Below are 13144 nucleotides of genomic sequence, written 5' to 3'. Positions count from 1 at the left end.
GGGGGCTCTGCCTATTGGCTGCTCTTCCCCAGGAGGCAGGTCCTGGGGGAGCCAGACACTCAGAAAGAGTTTTCCCCAGGCAGGGCTGAAAACCATTTTAAGGTTGGAGGGTCTAGTGAGACTGGCTCCAGAGGGGCTAATATCCCGGTGCCCCAAGGCTGGAACTGCACTCAGGGTGGCCAACTCTCACAGTTTTTTCCATGCGTGATGGGATTTTGGCTGGGCTGGAGCCCTTCTCCTGATGGCCTGGGAGCTTCAGTGCTCTAACAAATTTGAGCTCTGCCTGGGGAAAATGCCCCTCTGACTGGCTGTCTGCCCCCTGCCCTGCCTCTTGGGTTAGAGCAAGCAATCAAAGCTACTGCAGAAAGAGCTCCCTCCCCCCCAGCTCCCAAAGCTATTCTCAGTTTCTCACAGGAAGAGAGAGGGGAGGAAGGAGCAGGAAGAGGCCAGCAGCCTTCCTGTCCTGTGAGCAACAGCCCCAGTTCATCAGCTCCTCCCCCTTCTCTGCAGTGCCCAGCCCAGAGGTGAGGCGGGGGGGGGGGGGGGCTGGGCAGATGTGAGGGAAAGGGGAAGCTAGGAATTAAGTGCTGGGCAGGGGTCAGGTTGATGTGGGAGTGAAAGCTGCTGCAGCAGGAGCAACAGTCACCTTTCCCGGTAAATCTGGGAGAGTGGGCAGACACATTGTCTCACACACACACCAGCAATGGGCAGGGAGAGTTCAAAAATCAAAAGACAGACCACAAAACACAATTTCTTTCTTACTTTCTTTAAAATCTCATGATTTGGGGACTATAACATGATTTTTGATGGCTTGAGGTTGGCAGTACTATGTACTGTTTTCTTGTAACCTGATCCCTGCCTCAGAAACAGGTTTCCTGCTTCCCATGCCCAGCCTGTGCCCGGACTAGGTTAGATAATAAACCAAACATAGGCAGAAAGATCCTCTGTGTATGTAGTCCAGCCACTGCTGAGCTATAAGCCCTCCATTGGAGGCAAAGTCAGTCAAACTCCTGGGCTTGCCTGCCATTCCATTCTGTGATACATCTGGAGAACAAACCAGTATCTCCCAGCACTGTGGAGAATGAATAAAGCTTCCAGTTTACTCTGTCAGCCACTGGAATGGACAAACCACAAAAGAAACTGGCTCTCCCTGGGGAAGGGGCGGGCAGAATCTTCTGCTACCTATTGGTGCATCTCTGCACTAGAAAATACCATCACTTTTTGTACTGGGTGGGCCTTCAGGTCATAGTTAATTAGCTAAGAAATTCTGTGCACTTTCTGCCTGGTAATTTACTGCCATTAAGTTATATTGCTGATTCCACGGTCTTCCACTGGTATACCAGTGTGAAAGGAGAATCTGTTAATGGCACTGAAAGTTACACTAATTTCTGGTCCCTCAAATAGTTACCACATAATGAAGAGGAAAAAGGGGAGAAGGAGGAACAACTTATTTTAAGAGCTAAAAAGCTCCATCAAGGGGCTTGCTCTCTTCACAGCAGTGTTACTTAATGGCAGTATGTTACCAGGCAGTTTCTGCACAGAATGCTTTAACTAACTATGTACTTGAACGCCCAGTCAGTACAAGAAGTCATGTTATTTTCATTACATTTTCCCAACTGCAGTGATTAATAAAAAGGCCAATTGCTCAGCTCCCCGCAATTTCTTTTTCTAACTCTAGATTTTTTTCCCCACTCGTGAAGGTGGTCCCGGCTCTGGCAAAGGAATCCAGTGTGAACAATTAGCACAGAAATACGGATTTACACATCTGTCCACTGGTGACCTCCTCCGATGTGAATTAACATCATCATCAGAGAGGAGCAAACTGATCAAAGACTTCATGGAATGTGGCGAACTGGTGCCTGGAGTAAGCTGCAGTTTCATTTGAAAAATAAAGGGGGAACAGGGTGTCCCTTAAAAAGTGTGGAAATAGGAAAGCTGCACTGGTATGTATTCCCATCTGAGGGGAAGTAAGCCTAGAGCTTGGTAGAGAGGATCCCTAATTCCCAGATATATGGCATTTCTCTTTCTTTTATATACCGGGGACATAGTTATCCCTTCTCACACCATACCCATAAATTCCCTATGGTAGATTAATTATTAAACACAATGGGCCAGATTGCATGCTACACCTTGCAAGAAATGCAACACAGAAGTAGCAGCAAAGGGAACTTTATGCCACTTTTACAGCTTCCAAATTCTGGGCTAGTCCCAGATCTGGCATGGCCTTCAGTGTAAATTGGAGCATCCCTAGCAACTATTTTAATTTACATTAACTGCAATGGCTCCCTAAGGAACTGGCTGGCAGCCCAGAATAGCTGAGTGCCAACTGATGGGGAACGTGAAGAGTGTAAGGGCTGTTATTCCAGGCTGTGGCCAGGAAATCCCTCTGAACTGCAATAATTCCCAGATGCGGGGCGGAGGGGCGGGAGAGGTTCCCCCCACTTTACAGCATATGAGCAGCATAAAGGGCCAGGCTGCAGGCCAGAATCAGGGACAATATGATGTGCAGCAAATGCAGTTAGATCAAGAGATGTGTGTGTTAATATAAGGCATCAAGAAATACTGCCCATAGGAAATTAAAAGGAGTACTGGGTCTATCTTAGTGTTGTTATCTTCCCCAGTTTGTCTGATGGGACAAACTCTCTTGTCATTTACAGCAGGATACCATGACATTGCATTGACACAATGTGCTGTTGTGTCAAAATACAATCAGATTGTGAAGTATCATTATAATGTCATGAAGTTTCATGGTCCCCACAGTTCAGGGCAACTGCACCTGTATATCCCCTCAGTGATCGAGCAAGGGAATACTCAGGCTTCCAGCCCCTCAGTTGTTGCCTTTCTGGATGGGGACCCATGTCTCTTTCCCTTCTGAGTGGGGTATTTCCAGGCTGCACAGCTTTATGCCTTCATTGTGTTATTTCCAGCACAGACAGGTTGCCCAGCGACACCTGCTTGCTTTCTCATCAGAGATGGTTAGGTGTAATTGCTACAGTTATAAGTTACCACACAGCACTTCCTATGCAAGCCTGCTTTATTCTTAAGGTAAAAACACTACAGAGAAAACATATTAAAAACAATAAAAGAACACACACACACACACACACACACATGCTAATAAGCTTACCAGAATTAACTCTAACCCTAACATGGATTCTAACACGAGCAGTTCTTCAGCTCCTCACCTAAGGGGATTCTTTGTGGTTACCAGTTCTTCACAGCTTCAGCTCAGAACAAGCACCCAGTTTTATGGGACCTCAGTAGGTCCAGCCCTTTCAACCCTATGCTAATAACTGCGGCCTGCATGGACCGGGGTCCTGTCCATTTGAAGGATCAGGAGAAAGGCCATCAGCCAGTTTAAAACCACGCTGTTTATCCAAAAAACATTTCTTTGCTTGTTGGTTCCTGAAGAATCTGATTTGAACTAGTATATACAGACCTTGGGGGGAGGGGTGTCAAAGGGCTGATAAGGGAGGAATTACATTAGCATCCCCCCTCCCAACTAAAGAAGGTGCATAGGGTGCCATAGTAACACACACACACAACTGTATTTTAATACAGTGTACTCCAAATGTATTAATTCAGTACAGTTTAACTTACTTCAGTAAAGTTTATCTTAATTCCATAAGGTTTGTTCAGGCTATTACAGGATAGTGTCTGTCTGTCACAGCCCCCAAATTGATTTTGAGACTCAGATATGTCCCACAACAACAGCGCATCACAACAGGAAAGATCCTGGAAAATTCAGAACAGGATTTGTTCTGACCCTGGTTCTGGGTTTGTGTAACATAGCTGTTCCTGAGGGAAAGCTGTTTCTCCCCATGGCAAACTATCCTCTTCCTGGGCAGCTAGAGGGAAAAAAGCCAGCTTTCAAGGGACCTGCTCGAAGCAAAGCAGAGTTATGCTAGTTCCTGAAGACATAGGATTAAAGTCCATGTGTAAAAACTGAACCCTTTAAAGCAATATTTATTAGTAACCAAAGAATTCTTTTTCTTCAATACAGGATATTGTTTTGGCACTACTGAAGGAAGCCATGATTGCCAGTTTAGGAGACACAAAGGGATTTCTGATTGATGGGTATCCATGGGATGTGAAACAAGGAGAAGAATTTGAATGCAAGGTGAACATCTAGTTATTTACCATCATTGCTGATATTAAAATTCAACTTGCATCTGACTCACAAATCACCTACTTGGGTCCCTAGTTTTGACAGATATGACTCTTTATAAGCCACTGTTCCAGTTTGTTGGCTAAGAGAGTAGAGCGTTGCTGTTGATCACTGGGGATCTGGAATGCCAGCAATACAGTGAATCCAACTTGCTCCCCCAATTGTATGGTGTCTGCAGTGCCAAAAGAAATAAAAATTGATTTTAGCCATTTAAGTTACATTAAATATAGACAAGAGCAATTCTGTTTAGTAAGACACTGCCATTCTGAGAGTCACTTTTCTCCCTATAGCTATACCTTCAGTTTGCTTGTGCTGCTACTGCATCTCTCATTGAAAGGCAATGTGGCGTAACAGAATTTCACGCACTATGAGATGTATGTATCATCATTATTAAGCGCTTTCTTTAGGTTGAGTCAGAGCTCTCAGTGCCTGCAACCATTGTGACTGAGCAAAGCACAGACCAAATTATTGTGGTAGGCAGCTTGCTGAAATATTCATAAAAGGGCATTTTGCAAGTTTTTGTGTGGTAGTTTACAAAGATTAAGGAAGCTATTGATTTTTTCACTATGCACAAAGACCTACAGAGAAGTCTCAGTTATTGATTTCTCAGCCTGCAGAAAATATTCCATTCTCTCTAAATAAGTGCCTGCACTGAATTTGCACAAGCTCACTACCACAATGAAAAAGCAGAACTGGAGTGGCTGATTAGTTTATATCCTGGAGGAAAATAATAATTATGTATGCCATTATATTACACCTTCACTCTACACATTGTCTTGTAACTGATTTAAAATGTTGTAAAGACTTATTGAGTCATCGAGTTCCTCCCATGAACCTTTAGTTACTTTATATAGATTCTGTTCATTACGAAAGAATCACAAAAGCCATAGGAGGTGGGAGAAATGGCTTCAGCACCCAGTCAAGGTAATTAGCAATAAAGCTGGGCAGGTCACAGATTCATTTTTGGTCCATTAGTGCCTCCCTGTGCACAAAATTAAGTAATTCTCCCATGTCTCTTTCCAATAGCATGTGCCAATTTAACAAAGAGACTCGCACAAAAATGTTCCCTCTCTGCCTCTGATAAGCTCGACATGCATTTGCATGTCTTTGCAGAGTTGGGAGGGCAGGGGGCAGGACTGGAGAAACTCTGTATCCAAGGGGAAAGGGGCAAAGGGCAGCACCACTGGACAAATAAACTTACAGTGATTGCACTTATTGGAAGTGACTATACCTGAAATAGGATCTGATTTCTTACTCAAATGAGTAGTTCTTTCTGATGCAAATAAAGTATTGAGTAGTGTAAGTAAGCAAAGGTTTTCAGGCTCAACTGAGCAAAGGTTTTCAGGCTCAGGCTCCTACTCAGTATATTGATAGTTCATGTGTGTTTGATCTGTGTAACTTGAAATGGTGTGGGAGGAGGTGGAGGGACATATCCTACCCTGGAATATACTTAGAACAGGCTGACATAAGATGCCATCAGATTCATTCCAAAGGCTGCTTGTTTGGATTTTTTTCTTTTTTTTAATCTTCAGCAGAATCCCAAGAGGTAAAGTTTGCTGGCAGTAATAGCGGGAGGGGTTTACTCCATCAAAGGCAGGAAAGCCATCCCTTCAGTTTGGTGGTAAAATTTTAATAAAAGTTCCCAAGCGCCATCTCTAGCACATCAAAGGTCTATTGGAGAGCGACAGAGGTAGTAATCATGATTCCTTAAATTGAAATATTGATTCACAGACCCAGGGAACTTCAGTTATCAGAGGCCAGAACTCTGCACCCACCAGCTTTGTTGATGTCCCACGCAGCTGGGAAAACTCAAAATACTTTATGGAAGTTATACTTTAACACTGAATAGTCCAATTAATGCCCCATGGCACTGATCAGCACAGCTGAGTGTAAGAGCTGCCAAGGGCAACTTCCAGCTGAGACAAGTTTAGCACAGCTCCTACAGGCTTGCCCAAAGGGGAGCTACCTGGTAGTGTTGAGCTGCCAACAGATCACCAAGGTCCCACTTCAAACCTCAGCCCTCTTAATGTGCAGAATGCACAGCCAGAGTCCAGTTACCTGATGAGGTGCCTGCAGTGGCCTAACTGAACGAGTTCCACTCTCATATCTGGCCACCATTTAACTCACCCCTCACTAGGGTGACTGCCATTTCAAAATGCAAAAACAGGACAGATGCAGGAGCCCCACCCTCCCTCCATGACCCTGCCCCCCTGCTCCTCTTCTTCATCGGGAGGCCTCGCCCCCCCAGCCAAGCCTGAGCCAGGAAGTGGTAATAGCTGCCCAGGGAGCCCAGGCCACTGTGGGAGCTTCGGACCTTCCACCTGCCCTGGGTGGGGTGCCAGGTTGTCCAAGAACAGCCCCAAGCCTGTGACCCTGCCTCCCCTGTCTGTGCCACCCAGGGCAGGTGGAGGGTCCAGGGCTCCCCACAGTGGCCCAGGCTCCCTGGGTGGCTTTTACTACTGCCCGGCTTCTGGCCTGGACAGAGGTGGGGCCTCAGGGGGGAAGAGGAGAAGCATGGGGTGGGGCCTCATGGCAAGAGGGGGGCTAAGGCCCACCTCAGTCCACCCACCAGGAAGAGACTGGTGCCACCTTGGGCAGGCGTGGAGTGGCGCCACAGGGAATCCAGGACAAATTCTGATCCAGGGTCATTCGGACTGGGACTTGAAATGTACATTTCAGGACTCTCCTGCCCAATTAGGGACTGGTGGTCACCCTACCCCTCACTAGCAGTTTTGGAGAGCTAACACCCAGATGGTGACATTAGAGGAAAATAAGGGAAGGGCACATCCTCAGAGGCCACCTGCTGCATAGCACTGCTACAGGAGGGACATCTGAAGGATCCATATGAGTGGTGAGAGATACGACAGCTAGAGACAGAAGATCAGATTCTGTACTGGGTCTCCAAGAGACACAACTCAGGGCCAGGGGAAACAAAGGTGGCTTTGGGCTGCTGCAGGGGCTGAAATGGCCCTCAGTGTAACTTAGACAGCCCTGGAGGCTCCTAACCTGCTGCCCACTCTTTGTGCCTATTACTTGAGGTGCAAGCCAGAACGGCCTGAACAGTATGTGTCATGGCCCAACTCAGTGCCTGCTCTTGGGGAGTTTTCCCTCAGGCCCCTCTGGGCTGTCTGCAGCCCCTATTCATTGCCAGAGCAGCATGTAGGGACTGGACCAGAGGAAGGAATCGCTCCCAGAATTCCACAGATACTGTTTCCTGGATTAAGCTCTATGGGCATTGCAGGAGCCCACTGGTGGCTGTACAACACTGAATCCTTATCAGCTTCTGGAACAACATATAAAGATCCAGATATTTATTACTTAGCTGAAAAATACTAGTCACCAAAGTCATCCCTGGTGTAGCAACACTGAAGCCACTTGAGTTCCACCAGGGGTGAATTTGGTTGTAGGTAACTCAGTAAATCTTTGAAACATTTTAAATTAGTCATGATTGATGATTAATGTCATTTTTTTCTTTTAAAGGGCATTTTAATAATATGTCCTCACCGCATTAAGTTTGAATGAATGAGAAGAGGTGACATCAGGAATTTGGTGAGGCTGTATATATACAGCATATGTGAAAATCATTACGAGTATTAAAGATATATACTATTTAGAAAGCTTCAGGAATAGTTCTTATAGAAATAATTACAAAGCTTAGAGGCCCTAAACTAATTCCCTCGTGAATCCATGCACCCCAGCACTAGTTCCCAGCCATCATATTCTCTCAGACATATTTTTTATTTTAAATGGAACTAGTATTACGCTCCTGTAGCTGTGAGAGGTGGGGTAGGGAGAATCCTGTTTATCAATAACTTAATGCTGCTCCCCTAAGATAGTGTAACCTGAAAGAGTAAATTACATGGGGACAGTTTGAGTAGTATCTTACTCTGCAAGTAGCCCTATGGAAACATTCTAAAGACCCAAAACATCAGAATCAGTGAGAGTTGAGGGCACTCAGAAGCATCCTAGAATTGTTCCATATCCTGCATCATTGGGCATTGTGGGACAGATTGTGCCTCCCTTATATGGAGCAGTACTGTCGAGCTCCTTTCTACAGTATCTGAGCACCTTCAGTTGTCAATGGATTTTATTCTCACTGTCCTCCTCCCCCGTTTGTGGTAAGAATGTATTATCCCATTTTTAAGATGGGGAACTGAGGCAGAGTGAGACTAAGACCTTTTCAAGGAAAGAAGATACTTTTTTTTAAATCATGTGGTAGCTAACGTGGTAATTAATACATGGTAACATCCTAGCATGGATAAGACAGTTGTGGTTTTAACACATTAACAGTTCAACATAAATACAGTAGAACCTCAGAGTTATGGACACCTCAGGAATGGAGGTTGTTCGTAACTGTGAAATGTCTGTAACTCTGAACAAAACCTTTTGGTGATTCTTTCAAAAGTTTACAACTGAACATTGACTTAATACAGCTTTGAAACGTTACTGCACTGCTTTTAACCATCTTAATTTAAATGAAACAAGCACAGAAACCGTTTCCTTACCTTGTCAAATCTTTTTTTTTAAACTTTCCTTTTATTTTTTTCTAAGTAGTTTACGTTTAACACAGTATTGTACTGTATTAGCTTTTTTTTTTATTTTTATATTTTGGTCTCTGCTGCTGTCTGATTGTGTACTTCCGGTTCCAAATGAGGTGTGTGGTTAACCGGTCAGTTTGTAACTCTGGTGTTCGTAAATCTGAAGTTCTACTGTACTAGGCTCCACCTGGTGTTTACCTCAATGTGCTAATATGTTAAAGCTACAGCCGTCTTGTTCACACTGGGATTTTATGGCATGTTGGCTAACGTGGTTATAAAACCTTTTTTCCTAATGTGGGTGTACCCCAAGTGACTCGCTCTATGTCACACAGAAAGCATGTGACAGAGCAGGGAACTGAAGTGGTGTTTTCTGAGTCCCAGTGTGCTATCCTAACCAGTGGCCCAGCCTATCCTACTATGAAAGTTATTCTAGGCAAGCACTGTAGGTGTAGTAGGCACCAGCCCTGGTGGGTCCCAGTAACCACTGAGATATATGGCTAAGTGAAAGGGTATTTTAAGGCTGTCAGGAAAGGGAAAGGTGGCTAATATCTTAGGTACTGAGGCTTAAACAGTTACAGTTCAAAGTGAGCAATATTGGTTCCTGTTTGGGTCCCTGGGGCAGTACAGTCGAGAGTCAGGGCCCTACAGGCCTAGTGCCTGGGGTGCCCTCTACAGTCCAGTTTTTGCTCCAAGTGAATAGGTGCTTGCAGGTTTCTAAGCCAGGCTCAGTTAATTTCTCTCATTGGGGTTCCTCTGCACTCGTGCCCTGCCCAGCCATTGCTGCTCCTCCATAAGTCCCACACAGAGCTGCACCCGGTAGTTACAGCCTGTTCCACGCATGGCTCTGCATACAATTAGGGTTGCCAATTTAGGTTGGACGTATTTCTGGAGGTTTCATCACATGATACAATTGTTCATGAAAGATTAATTTTTAATTCCTGGAGACTCCAGGTCAATCCTGGAGGGTTGGCACCCCTACATACCAGTTCCTGGGGTTGACTCTCTGAATTCAGCTTCTTTCCAGGTCCCTGTTTGCCATGTGACTGCTGCTTCAACTTTCCTGGAGCTCCTCACTTCCCATACAACCACTGTTTCCAAACAGAGCCTGGAGTGGCAACTTCCTGATTCATGACCTTTTCCCTTACCTGGCCAGGAGGAAGAGGAATGTGCATTGGGGAAGGGGCTAATGGGAGTTGTAGTCCCTTGCTTGGTGGATACATCACAGAATTCATAGTGCTCTAAATGTAGGAACCTGGTTGAATCCAAAGCAGCAGAAAGAGAGAGATTTGCATCATAGTCATGTTCCAAACGGGAATTTCAGGATTCGTTCTGGTATGTCTCTTGAGCATCAAGTTTTGTGGGTCAGAGCTAGCACCAAGTCAAAAGTGGTGCCAGCTCCAGCTGACATACAATTTGGTGAATCCACAGCAGAGCGCTCCACTGTTTTGGAAGAAAGGTGGAGTGGAAGGGAGGAGATTTGGGGAGAGCTCGTTTTACAATATGTACATTTTGGTAGCTGCTGCTCCCATACTTGGAAAAAGTTGCCCAACGTGCTTCTAGAAATGACAAGGAATTATTTCATCTTTGCAGTGTTGGAATCATTTCAGTGTTCACAAACACTCCTTTGGTTGTCTTGACAACAAAGCTTATAGCAGTCTTTATTCTGGGATGGAGATGCTACTCTCACTTTGGAAGCCATTCTTAAATGTACTGAACCTAAGGTCATTTTCTTCTGTTGGCTCTTTAGTTTTCTCCATTATCTGTGATGAACCTGAGAGAGAAGAGCATTTACCAAGGAATCTCAGAAATGAGGTCCCTTTTAATTTAAAAGAGAAAGCCTTACAGACCCAATTCAGGAAGGTGCTGAGACCCTCTTATAAGGTGCTGAGCACCTTCAATCCATATAATGTCAATGGGAGTTGAGGGCACTCAGTACCTCACTGTGACAGCCTGCAGATGTGGCATATGTAGCTGTATAATCAATATGATTTTGTTTTCTGTGTACCACACCTTTAAATCCCTAGGATTCTGTTGTCTGTTTTGCAGGACAGAGTTGAAGCAGCACGTTACTGAGGACACACACACATTGTTCTTTCTTGTTGTTTCCATTAATTTGGAATAAAAATTACTCAGACTGAAAGTATGACTGCTGTATATATATTGAAAAACATAATACCAGAGAGTAGGTGAGTTCATATGCAGTCTCAGCAGAATCACATGGATTTTCAAAAGTAAAATATACCTGGTTTACCATCCCAGGTAACATAGTTACCTATCAGTCAGCTGAGCCCTTGATATCCTCTTTATAAAAGTTACATCATGGCTGTACTGAAGTTAGAGGAATTACTCCAGATTGACACCATCATAACTGTGGGCAGACTCTGGCCCATTTATCTTGCTTTGGATTTGGAGGGAACATTAACCCATGAATAACTTAGCCACAAGTGGGCAATGTGGGCATTTACTTTAGGCACAGATAGTATTGGTGTAGTTCTGCACCTCTTGATAACAACTTGTCATATTTAAAACTGCTTCTGGACCCTTTCGTTTTAAATCCAAGAAGACAACATTGCAGGCAATGCTGCCATTAGTCTTTCCTTGGTTGTGCTGAAAAGCCCTAGGAATGAAAGCCTGTCATGGGACTGTCCCACTGCTAGAGAGAGAGGCTCCCATAGCATAAGACCAGATGTTACAGCTGAGCCTTAGCTGCCTCTTAGAAATTCAGTATGTAAGGAAGCAGAAAAACAGGCTGAACTGTTCATAGTCCAAGCCACCTCCCTTATTCTTCAGCTACTGTGAATATTTACCTTTAAAAACTTACCTTTAAGGTACTGCCTGCTTAAAAGAATGGACTCCAGGAGAGCATCTTTCTTTCTGGGAGGTCCACATGTCAGTCATCTAAGGCTCTTTTACAGCCAATGATAAAGTTCTCTAGCTCCTGGTCACTAATGAAATCAATGGCCACTTTTTCTTGTCTTTTCCTAGAGAGAAGCCCTCCAAATCCCGGCTGGGATGGAAAAGAATAGAGAGCATATTTAATAGTCTGTCCCTTTCAAAGAACTTCAGACATACGTGGATGGAGATCATATCTGACATTCTCATTACATGTGTTGGTCATTAAAAAGCTAAGGCACAAAATGAGTTACAGCAAGCAAGGGACATAAAAGGCAATAAGAAGAGTTTATTAAAATACATTAAGAGCAAGAGAAAGACAAAGGAAAGTGTAGGATTTCAGGTCTCTACTTAGTGGAGAAAGAGAGCTAATAACTGATGACATCAAGAAGGCTGAGATTTTTAATGCTTATTTTGCTTCACTCTTCACTAAAAGGGTTAGTGGTGACAGATACTCAACACAATTAATATTACTACAAGAGAAAAGGAACACAAGCCAAAATTAGGAAACAGTAGTTTAAAGGATATGTATATAAGATAAATGTTTTCAAGTTGGCGGGCCTGATGAAATTCATCCTAGGATACTTAAGGAACTAGCTGAAGCAATCTCGGAACCATTAGCAATTATCTTCAAAAACTCATGGAAGATGGGTGAGGTTCCAGAGAACTGGAGAAGAGCAAACATAGTACCTATCTTTAAAAAGGGGAACAAAGAGGAGCTAGGGAATTATAGACCAGTCAGCCTAATTTCAATACCTGGAAAGATACTGGAACAAATTCTTAATCAATTTGTAAGCACCTAGAGGATAATAGGGTTATAAGTAATAGCCAGAATGGATTTGTCAAGAACAAATCCTGACAAACAAACAATTTCCTTTTTTGATGGGGTTACTGGCCTAGTGGATGGGGGGGAAGCAGTAGACAAGATATATTGTGATTTTTTAGTAAGGCTTTTGACACAGTCTGACATGCGATTCTCATAAACAAACTAGGAAAATGTGGTCTAGATTATATTACTATAAAATGGATGCACAGTTGGTTGAAAGATAATACTCAAAGAGTAGTTCAGCAGTGGTTTGCTGTCAAACTGGAAGGACGTATCTAGTGGATTCACACAGGGATCTGTCTTGGGTCTGGTACTATTCAATATTTTCATTAATGAATGAGGTAATGGAGGAGAGAGTACACTTAAGAATTTACAGATGGTACCATGCTGGGAGAGATTGCAAGCACTTTGGAGGACAGAATTAGAATTCAAAACAACCTTGACAAATTGGAGAATTGGTCTGAAATCAACAAGATGAAATTCAGTACAGATAAACGCAAAATACTACACTTAGAAAGGAAAGTGAAATGCACACACACAAGGTGGGGAATAACTTGGCTAGGCAGTAGTACTGCAGAGAAAAGGAGCCGGGAGTTATAATGGATCACAACTGAATATGAGTCAACAATGTGATGCAGTTGCAAAAAAGGGTAGTATTCTGGGGTGTATTAACAGGAGTTGTATGTAAGACATGGGAGTTAACTGTCCCACTCTACTCAG

At 43.9% G+C, this 13144-nt stretch overlaps 1 protein-coding gene across 1 annotated transcript in view; it reads left to right on the top strand.

The window, feature by feature from the left end:
• AK5 (adenylate kinase 5) overlaps positions 1–13144 on the top strand; it is a 144215-nt gene that overhangs the window by 117234 nt on the left and 13837 nt on the right. The window contains exons 11-12 of the mRNA XM_074961499.1: positions 1701–1864; positions 4004–4120. Of these exons, the coding sequence (XP_074817600.1) occupies positions 1701–1864; positions 4004–4120 (281 nt within the window). The remainder of the gene's footprint in view (positions 1–1700; positions 1865–4003; positions 4121–13144) is intronic.

Source organism: Natator depressus, chromosome 8 (assembly GCF_965152275.1).
Source record: "Natator depressus isolate rNatDep1 chromosome 8, rNatDep2.hap1, whole genome shotgun sequence".
Classification (NCBI taxonomy): Eukaryota; Metazoa; Chordata; order Testudines; family Cheloniidae; genus Natator; species Natator depressus.
The sequence above is the reverse complement of the archived record's forward strand: the minus strand, read 5'-3'. Positions and strand labels throughout refer to the sequence as shown.